General features: G+C 37.5%; 1 protein-coding gene across 18 annotated transcripts in view; it reads left to right on the forward strand.

The window, feature by feature from the left end:
* LOC105490410 (ankyrin repeat domain 28) overlaps positions 1-27,087 on the forward strand; it is a 190,659-nt gene that overhangs the window by 106,649 nt on the left and 56,923 nt on the right. For 12 of the 18 annotated variants that reach the window (XR_011619668.1, XR_003020022.2, XM_011755990.3 and 9 more), the window contains 4 exons: positions 2,089-2,159; positions 13,908-14,108; positions 15,647-15,734; positions 26,619-26,761. Coding sequence is in view for 16 of the 18 variants with exons in the window: in XM_011755990.3 (XP_011754292.1) it covers positions 2,089-2,159; positions 13,908-14,108; positions 15,647-15,734; positions 26,619-26,761 (503 nt within the window). In the remaining 2 variants the exon portion in view is untranslated. The remainder of the gene's footprint in view (positions 1-2,088; positions 2,160-13,907; positions 14,109-15,646; positions 15,735-26,618; positions 26,762-27,087) is intronic. The other 6 variants (XM_071090868.1, XM_071090867.1, XM_011755997.2 and 3 more) reach the window with 1 other exon arrangement.

A 27,087-nucleotide genomic window follows, 5' to 3' on the forward strand; every position in this document is an offset into this window, starting at 1 on the left:
AGCTTCCCAAGTAGCTAGGATTACGGGTGTGCATGGGCCACCACATCTGGCTAATTTTTGTATTTTTAATAGAGACAGGGTTTCACCATGTTGGCCAGGCTGGTCTTGAACTCCTGACTTTAAGGAATCTGCCCACCTCAGCCTCCCAAAAGTGCTAGGATTACAGTCATGAGCCCCATGCCCTTCTATCTCCTGCTAATTAATACTTTGAATCAGACTTCTCAACATCCTTCGTGAGACCTCGTTTCTTCTTTGCCTTTGTTAATTCAGGATACCGTCTGTACTGGGTGTCTGGGTTGATACCATTTGGGCCTTACTGCCAGAGTTTTCCGTTCTACTGTGTATAGATAGCATATGCACATAAATATAAACCTGTAGAAAGAGGCACAGTGCTTAAAGAGAACCGTTGAAGTCCTAAGCAGATAAGTGGGAAAACCAAGGACACTAGCTTCTGTGTCACTCCTTCACTATCTCTAGGGGTCCAGCTTCCAGCTGGCAAACATTTCAAATGTGTGTACTTTCTACATTCCGTCTTATACCCAAAACAAACGTTGGCATTACTGGGATTAGGCAGTTTGTGTTGTAACCATCTTGGGTTCCACAGTGCCTGGCAGATAGTTACCCAAATGTTTATTACATGGGTATGTCATGCTGTCTAGCTGGTTCTTTATTTACTGTCTTCCTTTCCTTCTCCCATAGCCTAACTCTGAGCATTGTTCAAAGCTCTCTAATTGGCCCTTGATTCTTTGTGTCCTCACTGTCACTGCCCACAAAGAACTCAGCTACTCTCAGCATCTCAACTACTACATTTGTGGATGTTTCTTAACACCTCTCTTTCATTTTATTTTCTCTCATTTTCAAGGCTTTAACGTCTACCTCTAACATATTTGCTATTATGTACTAGGTACATTTATTATGTTAATTTTTATAACAAAGTACTATTAAATCTGTTATATAGATGAAGAAACTTGGGTTCAGAGGGATCACACAACTACTTAGGGACCCGGAGCTAGTAAATTGAAGACGTTACTTGAAGTCACTGCACTTGATTCCCTGACTCCTCACACTCAAAACCTAGAAATAATGTAAGCATTAGGAAGTGTGAAGCTTTGTTTCTGTTATAGTTGACTCTGATGTTGGGCTGTTTTCTGTACCTGTATTTCATCATTTAGAAATGAGTGATTTAGGATTTGGGATATAAATCTAGGATTGCTTATAGGATAGGATCTATCAGCCAGTTCTATACTTCCAAGAACCAGGGCTGTTTCTTCTCTACTTAGATATATTAGTAGAATTATCCTACATGCATGTGCTGCTTTTATTTGATTAGGATTTGAATACTAAATCAGTGGATTTAATATGGGAGATAAATTATTCTGTCCTCAAATAATGTAAATTTTTTTTTTCTTAAAATGTGTTTGCATTCTATTAAGGTTAATTTTTGTCCACTGACTTAATGATTTTTAAACAACTGTACAAAATGGATTTAAGAAAATTTCTTTCTTAAACTTTAGGTATAACCTAGAAAGACAGGAGTTGGTTCATTTCTTTCTCAATTATTTTTCTAAGTCTATAACCATTGTTTCTATCTTATACAATAACTTTACAGTACTAATGTGTTTTTAATCATGGCTGGAGAACTATTTTGAACTATCTTACCTTATGGCATGGTATATTCATTAGTAAAGAAATGTAATGAATACTTTAAAATAGTCTACATTTTATCTCTAAGTATATTCGTATATTCATTTATTTATTTGGTTTTTTTAACACGCATTCTAAAATCGGGTCTGATTTTTACCTTGAATACGCTCTGTATAAAGGTGGCTTTTCTAACGTATATATAAAATGATGTTTATTTTGTTTTAAACAAAAAAACTAAGACTTTATTGGATAATTATATCAATTTAAAAGGCTAATTTTGTTTTATATTCTAAGGGTAATTTTATCAGCAGAAAGTATAAAAAATAAAGTTATTTTTCAATTGTCATTTATCCAATTTGGATTATATATAACTACTATTTCAGGAGATTTATTAAAAATATTTTATGTACAATATTTCAATTTATTTTTTTCTTCTTGTTGCAGGAGCTAGAGTTAATGCCAAAGACAGCAAATGGTTGACACCTTTACACAGAGCAGTTGCATCTTGTAGTGAGGTATGAAATTTCTCTTAGTAAATATATTGTATATGAAAACATTAAATAGGCATACCTGTGAATCCATATGCAAATTCTATGTTTTCAAAAGAAAGAAAAGCTACTGAGATACCTCAACTGGTCATTTTACTTTAGAATTTGTACAAAACAAGTTAATTGTTTCATTTCTTTTGTTTATAAGGCCTCTTGCAGTCTGAAATAGCAGAGAATAGAAAACCCTATCTCTGTCTCTTCTACAAGAGAGATCATTTTTCTGTCCTACATAATCTTCCTCAGGGTTTTTCTCTACCTGTTTACAATAGTCTGTTACAAAAGTTACACTAATTGTGATCAAGAAATAATCTCATCAATGTATAATAATTAATTGAAATGTTACTTAGCTAAACACTGAAATTAACTTCAAAACCATTACTTGATTGCATATTTTACCAGGTATAAATATATAACTTTAAAATGTTTGAGAGGGATTACAAGGAAGAACAGTTCCTTCTTGTTTACAGCCCTGTATATTGTTTGCTTGTCAAGATAACTGACATTTTTAGAAAATGTTCACTATTTGCAAGATATTTTTATATTTTTCATATCTTTTAGTCCTGAGGACATCTTTGTGGGATAGATGTCTTGAGGAAACTATATAGTTAATGATTCATGAAAAACTACTCAGCTGTTAAGATGGGACAAAACCTGGATCTTCTTTGTTTTTTTTCTGTTATTTTACTTTATAATGTGTATTCAGTGCTTTTCTAAAATGCATTGTGTCCAAAGCACCTCTTTTACATACTTTACAGTAGTTGTAGCTTGTTGCAAAGCTTAAAAAATAATTTAAAATACAAAAGTATGTGATAGTATAAGTTTATGTTCATCTAGTATTTCTTTAGTTATTCAAATTGTGAGGTTAAGAAAGGAACTCCTAAGTGTAGCTACTGGGGACTATGTAGTTTGGGAGGAGGAAAGGGAACTCTAACTAGCGCCTGAGGACAAACTACAGAGCTTCTGTCTCTTTGTCCTTTTCTGTATTCCTCATTGTGAGCTACATCTTGAACCCAGAGCAAGAGCTGGGCAAGTGAGGAGACATAAAGGTGAAATGTGAATGGGAAGGATTACAAACCCTGTAGTTAACAGAGACAATCTATTAGCTATAGCCTCCTAGTTAGGAGAAGAAGGGAGGGGACAGTGGGTGCAACTGAACACACAACCTAACTCTGAACTGGGTCCTTGATGTGCTATAGCTTATGAACTTATGGAACTTAGATTTGGAGACACTGGCTTCAGTTATTACGTGAAACTTTTCAGCTGCGCGATGTTGGACAAGTCTAGGAATTATAAAAACTAAGATATATTAGCCAAAATACTTTGAATTCTGAAATTCCATTGTAATGTTATTAATTTTGTGGTTAAACCTCCATAAAGATGTTTCTTTAAATAAAAGCAGTTAAGATAAACATTACTGTTATCCGAAAAGATTAATGTTAGCCTACATTACCTACACAATTTGTATTAAGACTCTTGGGATTGTGGCTATTAAAATAATGGATTTTTAAGAGATTAAGTGGTAAGAAGATACAATTTATATATTTGCAGAAATTGTAAAACAGACCAAAAATTACTAAAGAAAAATTAACATTAGAGGAAGACAGCAAATTCTGCCAGAGACTTAATTCCTAATTTTTAAAAACTATGTGCTCAGCCTGAATTTAAGGGCAAGTTGTAGGTTAGAAAGCAAATAATCCTAGTAAGTTTCTTAATTCTACTCTTCAATCAAAAAATTACAAGACAAATCACTAAACAGAAACACAACCAAGAACCCTCAGAGTCTACTTCATTCCCCTGCTACCTCCACTGGAGCAGGCGCTAGTATCCACAGCTGTGGGACCTGAAGACAGATCACATCACAGGACTCTTTACAGACATTCCCCAGTACCAGCCCGAAGCCTAGTAGCTCCAGTGGGTGACTAGACCCAGAAGAGCAAAAACAATCACTACAGTTTGGCTCTCAGCAGTCCCCATTCCTACGGGAAGTGGGCTAACACCACATCAAGGGAACACCCTGTGGGACAAAGTAATTTAAACAGTAGTCCTTGAATCCCAGATCTTCCCTCTGACATAGTCCACCCAAGTGAGAAAGAACCAGAAAAACAATTCTGGTAATATGACAAAACAAGGTTATTTAACACCCCCAAAATATACTAGCTTACCAGCAATGGATGGCAAACCAAGACAAAATCTATGAATTGCCAGAAAAAGAAGTCAGAAGGTTGATTGTTAAGCTAATTAAGGAGGCACCAGAGAAAGGTGAAGTCCAACTTAAATTAAAAACGTGAGATAGAATATGAAAGGAAAATTCTTTAGTGAAATAGGTAAAAACAATCACAACTTCTAGAAATCAAGGACACACTTAGAGAAATGCAAAATGCACTGGAAAGTCTCAGCAATAGAATCAAACAAACAGAAGAACTTTAGCGCTTGAAGACAAGGCTTTTGAAATTAACCCAATCCATCAAAGACAAAGAAAAAAAATTCTTTTTAAATGAACAAAGCCTCCAAGAAGTTTGGGACTGTGTTAAATTTCCAAACCTGAGAATAGTTGGTGTTCCTGAGGAAGAAGAGAAATCTTAAAGTTTAGAAACTATATTTGAGGGAATAATTGAGGAAAACTTTCCCAGCCTTGCAAGAGATCTGGACATACAAATACAAGAAGCTTAAAGAACACCTGGCACATCACAAAAAGATTATCACCTAGGCACATAATCATCACTTTATCTAAAGTCAAGATGAAGGAAAGAATCTTCAGAGCTATGAGGCAAAAGCATTAGGTAGCCTATAAAGGAAACACATATCAGATTAACAGCAGATTTCTTAGTGAAACCCTACAAAGCTAGAAGGGATTGGGGTTCTATTTTTAGCCTCCTTAAAGCAATTATCAGCCAAGAATTTTGTATCCAGTGAAACTAGGCTTCATAAATGAAGGAGGATATACAGTATTTTCCAGACATATAAATTCTGAGAGAATTCACCACCACCAAGCCAGCACTACAAGAACTGCTAAAAGGAGCTCTAAATCTTGAAAGAAATTCTTGAAATACTCCAAAATATAACCTCCTTAAACCACAAATCTTACAAGACCTGTGTAACAATAATACAGTTTAAAAAGAAAAAAAAAAAGGTATTCAGGCAACAAATAGCATGAGGAATAAAATAGTGCCTCACATCTCAATACTAACATTAAATGTAAATGGCCTAAATGCTCCACTTAAAGGATACAGAATGGAAGAATGGATAAGAATTCACCAACCAAGTTTCTGCTGTCTTCAGTAGACTCACCTAACACGTAAGGACTCACAGAAACTTTAGGTAAAGGAGTAGAAAAAGATATTCTATGCAAATGGACACCAAAAGTGAGCAGGGATCACTATTTTTATATCAGACAAAACAAACCTTAAAGCAATAGCAGTTAGAAAAAACAAAGAGGGCCATTATATAATGATAAAAGGACTAGTCCAACAGGAAAATATCACAGTTCTAAATATATATGCTCCTAACACTGGAGCTCCCAAATTTATAAAACAGTGACTACTAGACCTAAGAAATGAGATAGCAACACAATAATAGTGGGGGACTTTAATACTCCACTGACATCACTAGACCGATCATCAAAACAGACAGTCAACAAAGAAACAATGGACCTAAACTATACCCTATAACAAATGGACTTGACAGATATTTACAGAATAGTCTACCGAACAACTGCAGAATATGCATTCTATTCATCAGCACATGAAATGTTCTCCAATATAGACCATATGATAGGCTGCTCAACAAGTCTCAGTAAATTTAATAAAACCTAACATATATCAAGTACTCTCTCAGATCACAGTGGAATAAAATTGGAAATGAACTCCAAAAGGAAGCCACAAAACCATGCAGACATGGAAATTAAATAACCTGCTCCTGAATGATCATTGGGTCAACAAGGAAATCAAGATAGAAATTGAAAAATTCTTTGAACTGAATGATAATAGTGGCACAACCTATCAAAACCTCTGGGATACAGCAAAAGTAGTGCTAAGAGGAAAGTTCATAGCATTAAATGTCTACATCAGAAAGTCTGAAAGAGCACAAATAGACAATCTAAGGCCATACCTCATGGAACTGGAGAAACAAGAACCATCCAAACCCAAACCCAGCAGAAGAAAAGAAATCATAAACATCAGAGCAGAACTAAATGAAATTGAAACCAAAATTTTAAAAAAAAACTAGAAAGATAAATGAAACAAAAAACTGGTTCTTTGAAAAAATAAATAACATTGATAGACCATTAACAAGATTCATCAAGAAGAGACCATATATGCTCAATTAGAAATGAAATGGGAGATATTACAAATGATAGTACAGAAATACAAAAGATTATCCAAAGCTAATACGAACACCTTTACACGCATAAACTAGAAAACCTAGAGGAGATGGATAAGTTCCTGGAAATATCCAACCTTCCTAGATTAAAGTAGGAAGATACAGAATCTTTGAACAGACCAATAACAAGCAGCAAGATTAAAATGATAATTTTTAAATTGCCAACAAATAAAAAGTCCATGATAGATTCACAGCTGAATTCTATCAAACATTCAAGGACGAATTGGTACCAGTCCTATTGATGCTATTCCAAAAGAGGCAATCCTTCCTAAATCGTTTTCTGAAGCCAGTGTCACCCTCATACCAAAACCAGGGAAGGACGTAACAACGAAAACTACAGACCAATATCCCTGATGAGCATAGGTGCAAAAGTCCTCAACAAAATATGAGCAAACCAAATCCAACAGCATATCAAAGAGATGATCCACCATGATCAGGTGGGTTTCATACCAGGGGTGCATGGATGGTGTTATTAACATACCTAAGTCAGTAAATGTAATACACCACATAAACAGAATTAAAAACAAATATCACATGATCACCTCAATAGATGCAGAAAAAGCATTTGACAAAATCCAGCATCCTTTTATGATTAAAACTCTCAGCAACATCAGCATAGAAGGGATATACCTTAAGGTAATAGAAGCTATATATGACAAACCCACATCCAACATTTTACTGAATGGGAAAACTTGAAAGCATTCCCCCTGAGAACTAGAACACGACAAGAATGCCCACTTTCACCACTTCTATTCAAAATAGTACTGGAAGTTCTAGCCTGAGACATCAGACATGAGAAAGAATTAAAGGGCATCCAAATCAGTAAAGAGGAAGTCAGACTGTCACTGTTTGCTGATGATATGATCGCATGCTTAGAAAACCCTAAAGACGGCCGGGCGCGGTGGCTCAAGCCTGTAATCCCAGCACTTTGGGAGGCCGAGACGGGTGGATCACGAGGTCAGGAGATCGAGACCATCCTGGCGAACACCGTGAAACCCCGTCTCTACTAAAAAATACAAAAAACTAGCCGGGCGAGGTGGCAGGCGCCTGTAGTCCCAGCTACTCGGGAGGCTGAGGCAGGAGAATGGCGTAAACCTGGGAGGCGGAGCTTGCAGTGAGCTGAGATCCGGCCACTGCACTCCAGCCCGGGCTACAGAGCGAGACTCTGCCTCAAAAAAAAAAAAAAAAAAAGAAAACCCTAAAGACTCATTCAAAAAGCTCCTAGAACTGGTAAATGGATTTAGCAAAGTTTCAGGATACAAAATTAATGTACACAAATCAGTAGTTCTGCTATACACTAACAGCGACCAAGTTGAGCATCAAATCAAGAACTCATTCCCTTTCACAATAGCTGCAGAAGAACAGTAAAATAGCTAGGAGTGTACCTAACCAAGGAGGTGAAAGACCTCTACAAGGAAAGCTACAAAACACAGATGAAAGAAGTCATAGACGACATAATTAGAAACACATCCCATGCTCATGGATGGGTAGAATCAATGGTGCAAAAATGACCATACTGCCAAAAGCAATCTACAAATTCAGTGCAATTCTCATCAAAATACCGCCATCATTCTTAACAGAATTAGAAAAAAAATTCTGAAATTTATATGGAACCAAAAAGGAACCTGCAGAGCCAAAGCAAGACTAAGCAAAAAGAAAAATTCTGGAGGCATCACATTACCTGACTTCAAACTATACTACAAGGCCATAGTCACCAAAACAGCACATAGTACTGGTATAAAAATAGGCATATAAAGCAATGGAACAGAAATAGAACCCAGAAATAAGGCCAGATACTTAAAACCAACTGATCTTTGACAAAGCAAACAAAAACAGTGGGGAAAGGACACCCTGTTCAACAAATGGTGCTGGGATAATTGGCAAGCCACATGTAGAAGAATGACACTGTATCGTCATTTCTCACCTTATACAAAAATCAACTCAAGGAGGATCAAAGACTTAAGTCTAAGATCTGAAACCATAGAGATTCTAGAAAATAACATCAGAAAAACCCTTCTAGACAATTGGCTTAGGCAAAGACTTCATGACCAAGAATTCAAAAGCAAATGCAACAAGAACAAAGATAAATAGATGGGACTTAATTAAACTGAAAAGCTTCTGCACAGCAAAAGAAAACAGTCAGCAAAAGCTGGGCATGGTGGCTCATGCCTGTAATCCCAGCACTTTGGGAGGTGGGCAGATTTCACTTAAAGTCAGGAGTTCAAGACCAGCCTGGCCAACATGGTGAAACCCCATCTCTACTCAAAATACAAAAATTAGCCAGGCGTGGTTGCACGCGCCTGTAATCCCAGCTACTTGGGAGGCTGAGGCAGGAGAATGACTTGAATCCGGGAGGTGGAGATTGTGGTGAGCCGAGATTGTGCCACTGCACTCCAGCCTGGGCGATAGAGCAAGACTCCATCTCAAAAAAATAAATAAATAAAATAAAATAAAAAAGAAAGAAAACAATCAGCAGCATTAACAACTCACAGAGTAGGAGAAAATCCTTGCAATCTATACACCTAACAAAGGAGTAATATCCAGAATCTACAAGGAACTCAAACAAATCAGCAAGAAAATAAAGAATCCCATCAAAAAGTGGGCTAAGGACATGAATAGACAATTGTCAAAAGAAGATGTACAGAGTGCCAACAAACATGGAAAAATAACGTCACTAATTATCAGGGAAATGTAAATCAAAACCACAAAGCGATACCACCTTACTCCTGTAAGAATGGCCATAGTCAAAAAAAATAATAGATGTTGGTGTGGATGCAGTGAAAAGGGAACACTTTTTCACTGTCAGTGGAAATGTAAACTAGTACAACCACTATGGAAAACAGTGTGGAAATTCCTTAAAGAACTAAATCTACCATTTGATCCAGCAGTCCCACTACTTAGGTGTCTATCCAGAGAAAAAGAAGTCATTATAAGAAAAAGATACTGGTGCACACATGTTTATAGCAGCACAATTTGCAATTGTAAAAATACGGAACCAACCCAAATACGCATCAATCAACGACCTGATAAAGAAAATATGGTATTGGCCAGGCACGATGGCTCACGCCTGGAATCCCAGCAGTTAGGGAGGCTGAGGTGGGCAGATCACCTGAGGTCAGGAGTTCAAGACCATCCTGGCCGACATGGTGAAACCCCATCTCTATGAAAAATACAGGTAAAAAAAAAAAAAAAAAGCCAGGTTTGGTGGTGCGTGCCTGTAGTTCCAGCTACTCTGGAGGCTGAGGAGGATCGCTTGAACCTGGGAGGCAGACGTGGAGGTGAGCCAGGATCGCGCCATTGTGCTCCAGCCTGGGTGACAAACGTGAAACTCCATCTAAAAAAAAGAAAGAGAACTAAAAATTACAAGGCTATGTAGTATTGATACTCTTTTGCAGGATTATGAGAAACAGCTATAAAATGTGGCCATTCCCAAAAGATACAACTTCTGTAAACACTGAGTATCATTTTTCTTTTGAAAATAAAGTCTCCTAACTAGTGAAACTGTCAGAAAACCTATTCAATAGTGTCAAGAGTATCACTTTCACTGTCGTTACTTATTTTCATTTAAGTCCTGAGAGCAAAAGTAGCTATGTTTATTACATTTAACAGAAAATATAGCTATGGCCACAGAGAGATGGGTTTTTCACTGATGGCTTTTGGTTTATATTTTTGAGATACCATGGGAGAACTAAATCTGTGCAAGCTGATTGGAGTGACTGTTTTCTAAATTCTCGTAAGGACAGAATAGCTAGCACAGTGGTAGATGCATAGGAGAGAACTTAATTTAGCACATACAGTACTACCTTAAGGGCTTAATTATCTCACTGAACCTATGTTAAGAGAGACTGCTTCAGGTTAAATATCCCAGACACCCCAACTCTCCTTCAGTGACATAGTTTCCACACTACCTCCTACTAGCTGGCTGTCTCAGTCTGTCTCTACTACTATGATTTCTGACTGTCATTCTTTAAGAGTAGCATGTAGTTCAGCTCTGTGTAAATGCTGCGGATTTTTCTGAATAAATGGATATCCGAGTATTAGGAGTTGGGTTTTTGTTTGTTTTTGGGTGTGTGTGTGTGTGTGTATGTGTTAAAAAAGCCAAATCACACTACTGGAGAGCATACAACTTACATTTTAACCTAATCAGGAATTACATTTTAGGTCTATCAAGATAACTGAGTTTAAATTCTATTATCACATGAGATATTGTGTGGTCTCTCCAAGCTTTGTGTTTATTTGCAAATATGTTAAGCGCTTGTTTTTCCTGTACTTTCCTTCAAATCAATGGTAAGAAATGCTAAAAAAGATAAAACCAAAGAGGAAAACTGGTACTGTGAAGCCTCTTTTATACTGACCCCAAGGTAATAATAAATACTCTCTGAGTACAGTTGTTTAACCTTCAGTCATTATCCTGTATTTCATAATTCGTTTGAATTAATGTCATGGAATGTTTACTTTTAAAAAAATCGAGACACACAAGCAGCATTTCTTACACATACTGTGAAAATTTAGAATTTAGATTACTATGATAATATTTTTTGTTAATAAAATCATCTGTGCCTTTGGTTATCCCAATATTATTTTCTATGTGCTTATGATGATACACTGATAATATGATGTAGAATTATCCTAGGGTGTGAAATCAGGCTCTTTGATTTGTAGTTCTAGAAATTCACCTCTTCTTTTTTAATGTCTCTAGCCTTTAGGGATTTTCTTCAGTTTTCTCTGATTTTTCAAAGACCACTGCTATTGTGATCTGACATGTATTACTCTGAGTAGGAAATAATGGGCTCAGAGTTCACACCTTGATCTGTCTTGATACTGTAGTGTCTTAATTGCTATGTTTATTGCCTTATTTAGGTGCCCACTTACCTCCACTCACCTACTATGAACCAGATTTGTTACTGCTTTTTAATGAAACAAAAATGTAGAATTGATTTTCCTTTTTTTACTAATGGAACATAAGTATTCCCAAACTTTCCAGAAGCTTTAATGTTTGTATTGTGAATTCCAGAATGGGAGTGAATAAGGCAAGGCTGACATCTCTAGTATTCTGTGTTTGCCCAGTTTATCCAATTACAAATTGTTCATTTTATTTTAAATTATTTGTTATATCCACTAACATGCCTACTAACATTTCCCAATATAGTGTTAGTTTTAGATCCCCCAAGTCACAGTGTACTCTTCTCAGAGGTGAGGATCAGGAATCTTGATAGTGTTTATACCTTGTTTTCCATAATTTTGTGAGTGTTCTATATCTATTCTTCTTTCCATATTCCTTTTTAAATTGAAATATAACTTACAATTAAAATGCACCCTTAAGTTTTGCCAAATGTATACACTTGTGTAACCTTTATCCCAGTCAAGATATAGAAGATTTCTGTTACCTGGCAAGTCCCCTCATGTCCCTTTTCATTCAGTCTTCCCTGTCCCCAGAGGCAACCGGTGTTCTGATTTCTCTCAGCATAATTTCCGTAATTCTAGAACTTTATAAAAATGGAATCATACAATATGTATTCTTGTGTCACGACTTCTCTTGTTCAACGTTTTTGAGATTTATCCATGTTTCATGCATTATTGGTTCATTTTCATTGCTGAGGAATATTATAGTACAGATATACTATTTGTTTATCCATTTTTCTATTCATGAACATTTGCATATCTGGTTTTTGGTGGTTAGGAATAAAACTGCTATGAGCATCCTTGGATGGACTTTTTAAAAATTTCTTTTGGATAAATCACTGTTGTGGAATTGTAGAGTGATAGGCCTCCATATATCTTTGATTAGCTGGCTGACTTCCTTCGCAATTTGATAGATAACTGGGCATCTCTTCAGTCTTTTGCCAACCCTATTAAGTACTGGTGCGATTTCCCATGTTTCAAACAGTTCCGACTACTTTTTATTTCAGAGGCCTAAAATGGTATGGGTGATTCATGGCTAATAGTATTTTGTTCAGTCTTCCTGGATGCTCTGTATATTTATAGCTATTTTCATTTTCTAACACTTTTCATGTACATTAGTTTATTGTGCTTTATAGCATACTTGAAAAGAGTGGTAGGCAGATGTTATTTCCCCCACCCCCATCTTCTTTGCAGATAAGAACATTTAGGGTTAGTTTTATAGGACTTGAATAGTATGCCTTGTAAATAATAGAATTGACATGAGAACCCATATTCTGTTTTGGTTTTGGTCGTTTTCATTTTCATATGTAGTTTGGCATTCATTTACCAAAAAGTAGGATTATCACTGAAAGGAGAAAAATTTTGCTGAGTTTAGTTCTGATTATATTGGTTAATGTTAAGGCCTACTGAATTCCTTGGAATTCTGCCATGAGTCCAATTTAGAGAGGTAGTGTTGTGAGGTTTTCCATGCGCTTCTGGGAGATAAATCCTTTGGACAGTAGACTCTTAAATTGCCTTAACTTTCTCTCTCAGCAGCACTGCAAAAACAACTTCGTATATGTTGTGTCTTTTTTTTTTTTTCCTCCATGAAATCGATCCTAGTGATTTTTCATTTTGTAAAATATAGCCTGTATAATACATTGAGTATGTTTTTAATTTTTATATATGCAATGTAAAGTAATAAATATATTACTTAAAATTGTTCAAAGAGCCAGGCGTGGCTCTACAACTGGCTCACGTTTGTAATCCCAACATTTCGGGAGGCCCAGGCAGGAGGATCACTTGAGGAGTTTGAGACCAGCCTGGGCAACATAGCAAGACCTTGTCTCTACAAAAAAAATAAAAAATTAGCCAGGCGTGGTGGCATGCACCTGTAGTCCTAGCTACTCAGGAAGCTAAGGTGGGAGGATCACTTAAGCCAAGGAATTTGAAGTTACAGTGAGCTATGATTGCTCTACTGCACTCCAGCCTGGGCAACAGAGTGAGATCCTGTCTCTTAAAACCAAAAAACTATTTATTCAAAGTATAAATTGTATCTTGTTACCTATAAGAATAAGATATAAGAAATGAATTTTTTTGAATAATAGTTGTTAGTATTTCTTCTTGCATATTTTGATAGGAATGTTTATGCATTTAATGGTAGGGTAGGGAAAGGGAATATTTGATCTTGATGCATCTTATATGGCTCTGAGTACTCTGAGTATCACCTTTACATTCAAAATGTTTTGTTCCCTTGGGTAAATTCCTACTTGTTTATAGTGAGTTCTATGAGAGCTTTTTTATTTTCTTCATATGTAGATTTATACACAATACACAAAAAATGTAGATTTATGCACATATATATTTATACACAAACACATGCACACTATATTTAGAAATAACTTCTGAAACTCTTACTCATTTGTCTTTTATAACTTTTATCTTCATATGTTTTAGGAAGCAGTTCAGGTACTTTTGAAGCATTCTGCAGATGTTAATGCTCGAGACAAAAATTGGCAAACCCCTTTACATATAGCTGCTGCTAATAAAGCTGTAAAGTGTGCTGAAGCTTTGGTACCTCTTCTGAGTAATGTAAACGTATCTGATCGAGCAGGGAGGACTGCTTTACATCATGCAGCTTTCAGTGGACATGGTGAGGTAGGTGGCATTCAGTGATTTTTCTCTCCTTCTGTCCACCTCCCCCCACCCCCTAGTTATTAAAGAACTTGCATTTTTGCATAGTAAAAGCATACAAAACTATTTTTCTTTCTCATTTTTGTCTAATTTTGCCTCCTTTTATAACTTTCTTAAGTTTAGAAATGTATTTAGTAGATACTACTTGTGCACAGTCAACCTGGGGTGACCAAGGAGAACACTGCCAACTCTTCTAACACAACAGGAAAAGTATGTTCTATTATTGTGAGAGGAAAAAATATGTGAAGACAGAGATATGTTATTGTTCTTCCAGAAGTACCAGAAGTAGAGTAAATAGCAAAGGAAGGCAGAATTTAGAAAACATGCTTTTTAGTAGTGTATTATTTAATCAAGAGAATTCTTTAGTGACAGAACCATCAAAACAATTTAAGAAAATTGCTATTTAGTTATCTTACACAACAAATGTTGTCTGTGGCAGGTGTTGTCATAGCAAAGGTTGGAGTTTATGTGTATGCTGAAGATTTGTAGAAGGTAACAGAAGAACCTTTGAAACCAGCTTGTCTAGTCTTTCATTTTTGTTGCAGGGATAGGAACTCATAGGTAAAGTAACATTCCCAAGATTCTGTGGCTGGGAGCTAGTGGCTGTCATGTCTTTTTCAAAGTAGTTCCCACTTCTCTACAGAGGATATATTCATGGACCCCCTATGGATGCCTGAAACATTGGATGGTACCAAACCCTATAGATACTATGTTTTTTTTCTATACATACCAATGATAAAATTTAATTTATAATTTAGGCACAGTAAGAGATAATAATAATAAAGTGGAACAATTTTAATACAAGTTACATGAATGTAGTCTGTCTCTCAAAATATCCCACTAACTGCAGTATAGTCACCTATTTTCAGACTATGGTTGATGGCAGGTAATTGAATGCAGAAAGCGGAACTGCAGATAAGGGGAGACTACTGTACTTCTCTGATTTTGCAATATAAAGAATCCTTAACTGCAGTTAAGGTTTTAGATGTATCCCTATTTGAAATCTGCAGTAGCCTTCCAGTGGAGAAATTATCGTAAATATGGTTAGTTGCAGTTACTATTTTTGGTACACACAGACTATGCAGTGACCTTCAGGTCTAATTATATTATAGGCACTATGTTTGTGTTTGAATTAAGTTTAAGACATTTCTAGAATGAGAATGCACTTTTAACATTTTGGACTATGAATAGGAACAAAACCTCTTATTAAATATTCAACCTTAGACTTTCCAGATTTGTATTTAGTTCATAAAATACCAAGGCGCAAAGTGGCATCCTAAGAAGGTACTGATGCCTGACTTCAGTAGTACCCACAGTTAACCATTTTTTCATATATTGTCCTGTTATGTTAAATGACCTTCAGTATTTAGTCTAGCTCCTTCTGTTCAGCAACTGCAGAAATTTAGTGCCAGAGAAATTAAGATAAGTAACTGTCACAAATGTACACTCATAGACAGTTGTGCTTCACAATTTTTATGACACCGTGTTTACTTTTATTCCAGATGGTCAAACTACTCTTGTCTAGAGGTGCCAATATTAATGCTTTTGACAAGAAAGATAGGCGTGCTATCCATTGGGCAGCATATATGGGTATGTACTTTTTAAATTTAGTTTTTGGTATTATAGATTTAGAAAAGTTGTACATTTCAAGTTCTTGCTGTTGATATAACATTTGTCTTTAAGGGTACTGAAAAGCTACACAGTATCTGAGTTTGATGCCCAGGTAGAACAACCCTGGTAACGGGGGAGGTTTGGAGTGCACTGGGTCCAGTTCATCTAAAAGCTGTTTGAAATTAAATCCATTTACCTTTAAAGGAAGAGACGTCCCAGACACAGGCTAGAGTACATAATTTAGGACTGATGTTTACTAAAGCCCATTCTCATACCCATTTTTGTTTGTATGAGAATATTAAGGTAAAAGTAACAAAGATACATTAAGAAGCCTATTATTTTGGGCCAACCAGTGGATTAAATATGTGTTATCATGTTTGATTTCTATAATAGTAATTTTATAGAAAGAAACTGGGGCTTGGAATACAGACTTTTCTGCTGTAACCTAATATATATGTTCTTGAAAAATCTTACAGTCTGCAAAATTGTACTCTAAAACTAATAGAGCTCATGGGAATAATAGGCCTGGGGTAGACCACCCAAAACCTATGCAACTGTGACCACAGCATTAACAGAAACATTAATTGGTTCTTGCAGAGCCCGGGAGGCAAATCAGCCTATCACAGGATATTTTAAAATGCACCCAAAAACAGCAGAATGGAAATGCTCGCTTCTGGTTGCTAAAACTGCAGAGGAAGGTAGATCTCTAAGTGTAGAGGAAGTACACCTTGCCATAAATCCTTTAAGTCATATAAGGCTGGGGTTGTGCCTCTGGGAAGAAGCCATGGATGTAGACATTCATTTTTCAAGGTTCTTAAAACAGCTGAAAGAACTCACTTTGCAGCCATAGAGCTCAGGGCTTTTTTTCTTCCTGCCAGAGGTTATAATTCTGTGCTTCTGCTCTTTTAACTCCTGGGTGGGAAAAAGCGCATATGAACTGACATGTTTTCTGTGTAATACTTGTATCATTCCCTGATTCACCAGTCACATTACCTGATTACACAGACATCTAGCTAACCACTTTTCTTAGAGCCATAGCTTATCCTCATTACTTTCTGTTCTTAGTTTTGTCTTTTCTTGACTCTCATTTAAAAAATAAAAGATTAACAGAAGATTGAATAGAGGAATTTTAACTCAAGAGCTATATAGTCCATCCCTCATATATGTGGAGGATTGGTTCCAGGACCACCTGCTTATACCCAAATCCTTGCATACTGAAGTCCCACAGTCAGCCATGGGGAACTCATGTGTACAAAAAGTTGGCTTTCCATGTATGAGCATTTCACATCCCCTGAATACTGTATTTTGAACCACATGTGGTATTAAAAAATCCATGTATAAGTGGACCCATACAGTTCAAACCTTTGTTATTCCAGGGTCAACTGTATAATATGTAAAATAGATACAAACCAGTTATAATACATTCTTTCTAGATAGGTAAGTCTATACCTATATGTCTGTATATATCAAACCAGTTATAGATACCCACAGGACCCCAGGAAGTCCTGTGCCTATAATGAAAACAACCAAAAGCAGTAGAATCCTTTTTTTTTCTTTTTTAAGAAAAGTTTTGAAAATCATTATTCAATTTCAGTATAGTTACTCTGAAAAAAAAATTCTACATAGGTATGCTAAATTGAAGATCATGATATACAAAACCCACTTTGATTACCAATAAAACATTTAAAATAAGGTGTCAACACTGATTTTTTACAAAAGCAACAGCACTCATGCATCAGATACTGTAGCTTATCTCTCTCCTTTGTATCAAAATTACATTTTGAGAAATGATATCAATTGAATACATGAAATATTATAACTGAAGATTAGTCACATAAGGCATGATTAATTTTAAGAAATGATACTTAAAACAAAATGCCTTCACTATTTCTAACAGTGTGTCCACAGAAAAGAAAAATATAGTCAAAATTAAGCAGATAAATGATGAAGTTGGGAATACACGGTGATATGTCGTTTTTCGTTCCTTTTCCAATCAGCCCCAGAGGGCAATCGCAGATCAGCTCAACACAACCAAAGTGAGCATGGTGATTTCCCACTCTTGCTTATCCCCATATGACAGTATTTCTCCTTTGGAAAGGTTCTTCAGTAGTTCGTAAGAGTATTTCAGAGGTCCAAGGTGAGCAAGAAGCTGAAGTAATCTGTAGTTAGCAAACAAGTAATACTGCAGATGTGTTTTTGCTTTTTTGTTTTTGTTTTTGAGACAAGAGTCTTGTTCTGTCGCCCAGACTGGAGTGCAGTGACACGATCTCAGCTCACTCCAAAGTCCACCTCCCAGGTTCAAGCAATTCTTGTGCCTCAGCCTCCCAAGTAGCTGGAATTATAGGCACCCGCCACCACACTTGGCTAATTTTTTTGTATTTTTAGTAGAGACGCGATTTCACCATGTTCTCCAGGCTGGTCCTCAAACTCCTGACCTCAGGTGATCGGCCTGCCTCTGCCTCCCAAAGTGCTGGGATTACAGGTGTGAGCCACTGTGCCTGGTCTGGAGATGTCTTAAAGCAGCCATCTCCTTTTTCTTCTAATACTTTCCACATATCTGCTACAAGGATTTGGGCTTGTTTGTAAAAAGAAACTTTTTTCCCCTCAAATGTGAAAAAAATGTGCCTCCAGACGTTTTCAACAGAATATTCCTGGCTTCATCAAGAATCCAATGCCACTCTTCTGTCAAAGGCATGAGAGGAAACGTCTGTTTCAGAATGAAGTATGTGCCGAACTTGATCTAGGGTTACTGTGGCATAGTATGAGGTACTAGTAGTTGGTATCCCTTTGCTGAGGGATCTGTTAACTGCTGTGACTGCAGGGACCAATACCATATGTTCTCCCCAAAAGCAGGACTTTTGCTTGTCCTGCTCTGACCAAATAGGAGATAAGGTTAAGTATGTCTGTCATTGACTGTGGTCTTACCAGCTCCCCTGGGATTGGGATTTAGCTCATGAAGCATCTTCCACCTCTCCACATAGAGCTCTGGTGTCTTCACCTTGGCCAACAGCAGTTCTGCCACCCTGTGTATGTATGCCTCTGCTTTCAGTGAACACATCCCAACTGTTTTCTGCAGTGAATTTATTTTAATTCCCTGGGTATTAGAAGACAGTGCATTCTCCCCCTCCCCTTTCAGACCATGGAGTGATGCTTTTGACCTCCACTGGGGCAAACTCTCCTTTCTAAGCGGGCAACATCCCCAGTCCCTCTGTACTTCAGAATTTTCTACCCACTATGGGATCATCAGCCTAAACAGGGGTCCCGCTTTCTGCGGGAGTAGCACTGAGAACTGAGCGCAGCTAAGGTACAGCCTTTCTTCCATCACATTTGCATGACTAGGAAACTGTAGACACCATGTAGCCATGCACTGGGCAGAAGCCCGAGAATCCATATTGCATTGCAGTTCTGACCTTTAGTGTGAGTGTAAAGGAAGATTAAAAAAGGAACATCCTTTTCAAATGTCCACCCACCTTTTTTTTTCTTTTTCTTTTTTTTTTTTTTTTTTTTTTGAGACAAAATTTCACCCTTGTTGCCCAGGCTGGAGTGCTGGAGTGCAATGGCGCGATCTCAGCTCACTGCAACTCTGCCTCCCAGGTTCAAGCAATTCTCCTGCCTCAGCCTCCTGAGTAGCTGGGACTACAGGCACCTGCCATCACACCCGGCTAATTTTTGTATATTTAGTAGAGATGAGGTTTCACCATGTTGACCAGGCTGGTCTTGAACTTCTGCAAATGTCCCTATTTTTAAAGCTGAAAGCTTGGTGCATGGTGGTTTACACTAAAGATATGCGCTGCTAGTTATGTACTGGGCCATTTTCTTGTGTTAATTGAAGGTAATATAGCCAAAAGCAAGTTCCCTATTGCATCCTAAGGTCCCTTTCTCACAGCCTGTAGATTTTCATCTCGGTCTTTCTGAATATTCTGGTGTGGCTTACTCTTCAAGACAGGAACAACTAGGTTATGTGATGTAAAACTGTACATCTTACGTTAAGAGGCTTACATGTTAAGCAGAGTGCATCACGCCTTTTACCTACTAAGAATTAAGCTTGGCTAAACAACTGTTTTCATACAACTGAAGGTCAGGGGGATTTTGCAGGTTACCTCTAGTTGAGCTCCCAGAATAGTTGAATGTGTGTATTTCAGGGGGGCCAGAATGGCTTTGTTGTTTCTCACCCGCTAAGTGTCACTTTAGGCCTCTCAGTTGAGGTTGAAAAGGAAATTCTGTGTTTCTTGGACCTCACCACAAGTTTTAGTTTATTTTATGCTACTAAAATTAAATGTCCTAGACTGGGTAATTTATAAATAACAGAAATTTATTTCCTCACAGTTCTGTAGGCTGGGAAGTCCAAGATCAAGGCATTAGCATCTAGTGAGGGCCCTCTTGAAGCATCACATTGTGGGGAGTCAAACTCATCTTTTCTAAGTCGCTCACTCCCAAAATAGCATTGTTTGTTCATGAGGACAGAGCCCTTATTGCCTAATCACCTCTTAAAGTTCCTACCTCTTAACACTGTTGCCTTGGGGATTACACTTCCAACATACGAAATTCGGAGGACACATTTAAACCATAGTACCATATAGCACTGCCCATTTAATTTGTGAGCATAACCAGGCAGAGATTTATAATTACCCTTTTTGTGTCTCTTCCTTCCCTTAAGCACAGAATAAGATGAATACCGACATATAGCTTCTAAAACTGTTCAGCCATTGTAGGAATACAGGATTAAAGAGTTAAATATGTGAAAGTAAGAAGCTATTGGCTGGTCACTGCTGTTACAGACAAACCTAAAGTACAAGCATTGTCACCTCTAGGTTATATTCAGAGAATTCATCAATGTTAGTGTAAGAGACATTGGGGATTATGTGTAGTCTTGTAATTTATTTATCCCAGTTTTCCTTATTAGCCCTGGCCTTCTATTTCCTGGTTGAGGCTCCGTTAATTTCCTTTTAGGCCCTACCTCTTATACTTAATGCTATTGAATTATTTGTCATTGTTCTGTAGCACCCCACCTCATCTCCAAATGAACTGATCATTTTCTTCTTCCCACCTTGTGCTTGCTCCTGCCATCAAACTTTTCAAGGTCCCTTTACATGTTCATTTTTACTGTTGCTTTCAGCACTTTTAGAAGTTTAGCCTCAGTTACCAAGTTTAGCCTCAGATTACCTTATTATGATGACTTTGACACAGAAGGTACTGAATAAATATTTTTTACCTTGGGCTGGGCATAGTTGCTTATGCCTGTAATCCCAACACTTTGGGAGGCCAAGGTGGGAAGATCCTTGAGCCAGGAGTTGAAGATCAGCCTGGGCAACATAGCGAGACCCTCTCTCTACCAAAAAAAAAAAAAATTAATATTAGCTGGGTGTGGTGGCACACACCTCACTTGAGCCCAGGAGGTCGAGGCTGCAGTGAGCTGTGATTGTACCACTGCATTTCAGCCAAGGTGACAGAGCCAAAACCCTGTCTCAAAAAATTTTTAATTGATTTTTTAAAATTAACAACTCATTGCATTATTTCTTTTCTAGAAACATAATAGTAGATATTTCTTTTTCATATTAAAATGGGTGGAAAGAGGCTGAAAATATCTACTTTAATTGATAATTTCTATATAAACAACTGAATCTGCCTGATTCTTTATGCATCTTGCAGTATCCTGGGTTAATTTTTTTGAGGGAGGGGTGCCTCTGTTTGAAAGCCTCATTTTATAATTTGTTAACTTTTTATAGAGTCATTCTCTATGAGGGGATTTTAAAAATGACATCACAAGCAATTTCTTTAATGTAACTAACATATATTGGGCGCTTGTTTTGTATGCTGCTCTTGGCCTTATGGAACATATCAAGAAGTAGAACAGTCTTCTGAAAGTATATATTTGGGGATTCATGCACAAAAAGTAATTAAAGAGTTAGTAATGATTCTGTTTAAGAAACATCACAAGGCTTATAGGGCTTCTAGGGAAGAGAGTTGATTGGGTTGGTCAGGAAAGGTTGGGTCTGACATGTTTCTTCAAGGATTAGTATAATAGCAATGATTGGGAGGAGACATCCAAGCAGGATGTTCCACATAAAGAAGGTGTTTCATGAACAAAGACACAGAGGTGGGAAGGATTGTGGGAGGAGGAGAAAGCACTGTGTAATCTAATCTGACAAATAAGTGACAAGTTACAAAAGGAGAATAGTGGTTCTCTCACCTTCCAGATACATGGCCCCCTTCCTGGCCTTTTTGTGTGGTTGGGTGGGGCCTAGGACTAGTTCTGGCTAATGAATGAAAGCAACAGTGGTCTGGGCTGGAGCATTTAATTACTGATAGGAAACGCTGCAGTCTGTTTCCCCTTCTGGCACAGTGACCAGCCACATTCAAGATGATGTCAGTTACATGAGCCTGGGTCCTTGAGTAACTGAGCAGAGCCCTCTTGCCAACCTGTTATGGTTGAGAGAGAAATAAAAACATTATTTAAGCCACTGAGATTTGGGAGTTGATTGTTAACCATCACACAGTATAACCAACCGGTTCCTCATGGTTACACTGGTGAGTAGTAAACTAAATTGGTTAAGGAGATCTGGTGGAAATTATAAGGAAAAAGAGGTTTTTGGGTGCATGTTCTAAAGACCTAACATTCTGAAGAAACAAGCCCAAGAAACTCCCAGATTGAAACAATTCCAGTAAGGCAGAGATCAGAGAGATTGTGGGGTTGGTGCTAAACTACCACAACAAAGCAAGTATCTCAATAAGGAAATCACAAAAATTTTTTGGTTTCCCAGTGCATATAAAAGATATGTTTAGTCTGCCTGCAGTGGCTCACACCTGTAATCCTAACATCTTGGGAGCCCAACGTGGGAGGACTGCTTCAGGCCAGGAGTTCAAGACCAACCTGGGCAACATAGCAAGACCCTCTCTCTACAAAAAAATTTAAAAATTAGCCCAGTGTGGTGGCATGCATCTGTAGTCCTACCTACTCAGAAGGCTGAGGTGGGAGGATCACCTGAATCCAGGAGTTTTAGGTTGCAGTGAGATGTGATCACACCACTGCACTTCAGCCGGGGTGACAGAGCAAGACCCCGTTTCTAAAAATAATCAATTCATTACAAAATATGTTTATGCTATACTATAGTATATTAAGTGTGCAGTAGCAGTACATCTAAAACAATGTACATGTCGTTTTTATTCATTTTCAGTGTTCTTGTCTTAAAAAATACGTTATTGCTAAAAAAAAAAAAAATGCTATCATATGAACCTTTAGCAAGTCATAATCTCTGCTAATGGAGAGTTTTGCCTCAATGTGAATGGTTGCTGAAGGTTTGGATAGCTGTGGCAATTCCTTGAAATGAGACAAAGATGTGCTGCATTGATGGGCTCTTCCTTTCACAAAAGGTTTCTCTGTAGCATGGCAAGCTGTTTTGATAGCATTTTACCCACAGTAGAATTTCCTTCAAAATTGGAGTCACTTCTCTAAAAACCTTGTTGTCATTTCAGCAACATTCACAGTATCTTCGGAAGTAGATTCCATCTCACAAAACCACTGTCTTTACTCATCCATAAGAAGCAACCCCTTATCTGTTCACATTTTATCATGAGATTATAGCAATTCAGGCACATCTTCAGGCTCCACGTCTTATTCTAGTTCTCTCGCTATTTCTACCACATCTGCAGTTATTTCCTTCACTGAAGTCTTGAATCCCTCAAAGTCATCCATGAGGGTTGCAATCACCTTCTTTCAAACTCCTGTTGATATTAATACTTTGACCACCTCCCATGAATCAGAAATGTTTTTTGTTTTTTGTTTTTTGTGGGTTTTTTTGACAGAGTTTCGCTTTGTTGCCCAGGCTGGAGTGCAGTGGTGTGATATTGGCTCACTGCAGCCTCTACCTCCTGTGTTCAAGTGATTCTCCTGCCTCAGCCTCCCAAGTAGCTGGGATTACAGGTGCCTGCCACCACGCCTGGCTACTTTTTGTATTTTTAGTAGAGACAGAGTTTCACCATGTTGGCCAGGCTGGTCTCGAACTGTTGACCTCAGGTGATTGACTTCCCAAAGTGCTGGGATTACAGGCGTGAGCCACCACACCTGGCCAAGAATGTTCTTAATGGCATCTAGAATGATGAATCCTTTCCAGAAGGTTTTCAATTTACTTTGCCCAGATGCATCAGAGGAATCACTATGGCAGCTATATCCATGTCGAATGTTATTTCTTAAATAAAAAGACTTTGAAAGTTGACATTACTCTTGGTTCAGGGACAACAGAGTGACTGTTGTGTTAGCAGGCACAAAAACAACAGTAATCTCCTTGTCTATAAGAGCTCTTGGGTGGCCAAGTACATTGTGAATAAGCAGTAATATTTTGAAAGGAATCTTCTTTTTTCTGAGCAGTATGTCTCAACAGTGGGCTTAAAATATTCAGTAAACCGTGTTATAAACAGAGGTGTTGTCATCCAGGCTTTGTTCCATTTTAGAGCATAGGCAAAGTGGATTTAGCATAATTCATGTGGGCTGTGGAATTTTCAGAATGGTAAATGAGCACTGACTTAACTTAAAGTCACTAGCTGTGTTAGCCTCTAACAAGAGAGTCAGCCTGTCCTTTGAAGTTTTTATGGCAGGCATAGATTTCTCTCTAGCAATGAAAGTCCTTGATGGCATCTTCCAATAGAAGGCTGTTTCATCTACATTGAAAATCTGTTGTTTAATGTAGCCACCTTCATTAATAATCTTAGATCTTTTAGATAACTTGTTACAGCTTCTATTAATACATCAGCACTTGCTGCTTCACGTTGCACTTTTATGTTATAGGGACATCTTTTTTCATTAAACCTCATGAACCAACCTTTGCTCCATCAAAGTTTTCCTCTGTAGCTTCCTCACCTCTCTCAGCCTTCATAGAATTGAAGACAGTTAAGGCCTTGCTCTGGATTAGGCTTTGGCTTAAGCGAATGTTGTAGCTGTTTGGTCTTCTATCCGGACCACTAGTACTTTCTCTGTATCAGCAGTAAGGCTACTTAGCTTTCTTTTCGTTAGTCCATTCACTGGTAGCATGTTTAATTTTCTTGAAGAATTTTTCTTTTGCATTCACTACTTGGTAACTTTGTCACAGGAGGCCTAGATTTCATTCTGTCTCACCTTTCAACATGCCTTTCTCACTAAGCTTAATCATTTCTAGCTTTTGATTTAAAGTGAGAGATGTGCAACTGTCTTTCACTTGAACACTTAGTGGCTGCTGTAGGGTTATTATTTGACCTAATTTTAATACTATTGTGTCTGAGTGAAGAGGAAGGTCTGAAAAGGAGATAGATGAGGGAATGGAGTAGTTGGAATACACATTTATTAAGTTAACCACTTTTATTGGAGACAGAGTCTCACTCTGTCATCCAGGCTAGAGTGCAGTGACGTGATCTCGGCTTACTGCAACCTCCACTTCCGGGGATCAAGCGATTCTCGGGCCTCAGCCTCCCGAGTAGCTGGAAATACAGGTGTGTGCCAGCATGCCCAGCTAATTTTTGTATTTTTAGTAGAGACAGGGTCTCACTATTTTGGCCAGGCTGGTCTCGACTCCTGACCTCAGGTGATCTACCCGCCTCAGCCTCACAAAGTGTTGAGAGTACAGGCGTGAGCCACCATGCCTGATCAGTTCACCACTTTATATGAGTTCAGTTTGTGATGCCCCAAAACAATTACAGTAGGAATGCCAAAGATCAGTGATCACAGATCACTATAACAGATAAAATAATACTGAAAAAGTTTGAAATATTGGCAAGAATAACCAAAACGTGACACAGACACATGAAATGAGCACATGCTGATGGAAAAAATGATGCCAATAGACTTGCTTGACACGGGATTGCCACAAACTTTCAATTTTTAAGAAACAAGGTGCAATATTTGCAAAGCCCAATAAAGCAAAGTACATATGATATGGTATGCCAGCATTAGAAATGAAAAGCTTACTGTAGAATTTATGAATGTATTAAAGTAACCTTAGACCAAAAACAAGATCTAGGCAAAAGGAAAATTATAGACTGCAGGGTTATCACCGAATAAAATAATCAAAGGAATTACAGTTGTCCCTTGTTATCCTTAGAGAATTAGTTTCAGACTCCTTTGGATACAAAAATCAGAAGATACTCAAGTTCCTTATATAAAATGCCATAGTGTGTACGTATAACCTGTTCTGTAATTCATCTCTAGATTTCTTATAATACCTAATACAATGTGAATAGTTGTTACACTGCATTTTTATTTTTTTATTATTATTTTTTTTTTTACTGTTTTTATGTTTTCAAATATTTTCAATCTGCAGTTGGTTGAATCTGCAGATATGGAACCAGTGTATACAGAGGGCCAACATTCTTTTTAATTACTAATTATCTCTGCCAACATTTATCAGAATTATCCTGAATTCTATTGTTTTTTGGTCTTGTTTCGAGATAAGGCCTCGCTCTGTTGCCCACCCTGGAGTGCAATGGCATGATCACAGCTCACTGCAGCCTTAACCTCCCAGGCCCAAGTAATTCTTCTACCTCAGCCTCCCAAGTAACTGAGACTATAGGTGCATGCCACCATACCCGGCTAATTTTTTTTATTTTTGGTGGAGACAGGGTCTCACTGTGTTGCCTAGGCTGGTCTCAAATTCCTAGACTCAAGTGATCCTCCCACTTCAGCCTCCCAAAGTGCTGAGATTATCGGCATGGGCCATTATGCCCACCCCTGAAGTCTTAAAATTTTCCTTCTATTCTTTCTCAAGTTAACATGATTCATTGATGACTTGTCATGCATCTTCTATTTTCATTTTTTAAATTTGCTTAAAGATATTTGGGATTATATTTAATAGTTTTCATATGCTCATCTCTATTTTTTCTTCAAAAACATATTTTTAGGTCACATTGAAGTAGTGAAATTACTTGTGTCGCATGGAGCTGAAGTGACATGCAAGGATAAAAAGTCTTACACACCTCTTCATGCAGCAGCCTCTAGTGGAATGATCAGCGTAGTCAAGTACCTTCTAGATCTTGGAGTTGATGTAGGTATATTAATTGAACAGTACGAAATTATGGAGCCCTTTTTATACTTACTACAGTATTGATAGAAGTTATTTCAGGTTTAAGAAATTATTTTATACAATGTTTTCATGTTTTAATTGGGTATTTATAGTCCTTTACGTAATACCTAATGCACTGATTTATGATCAAGGCATGTAAATAGTCAAAGCATGTTAAGAGGTAAAATACACTTCAAAGGTGTGTGGTTTATTGCCAGTTTTTCTTCTGTATCGCATTCCAGGCCCTATAGTTCCATTTCACTTATGGGAACCAGCAGATCAGACACACTTGTATTATTAGATAGCTG

The sequence above is a fragment of the Macaca nemestrina genome, chromosome 2 (genome assembly GCF_043159975.1).
Source record: "Macaca nemestrina isolate mMacNem1 chromosome 2, mMacNem.hap1, whole genome shotgun sequence".
NCBI classification, from domain to species: Eukaryota; Metazoa; Chordata; class Mammalia; order Primates; family Cercopithecidae; genus Macaca; species Macaca nemestrina.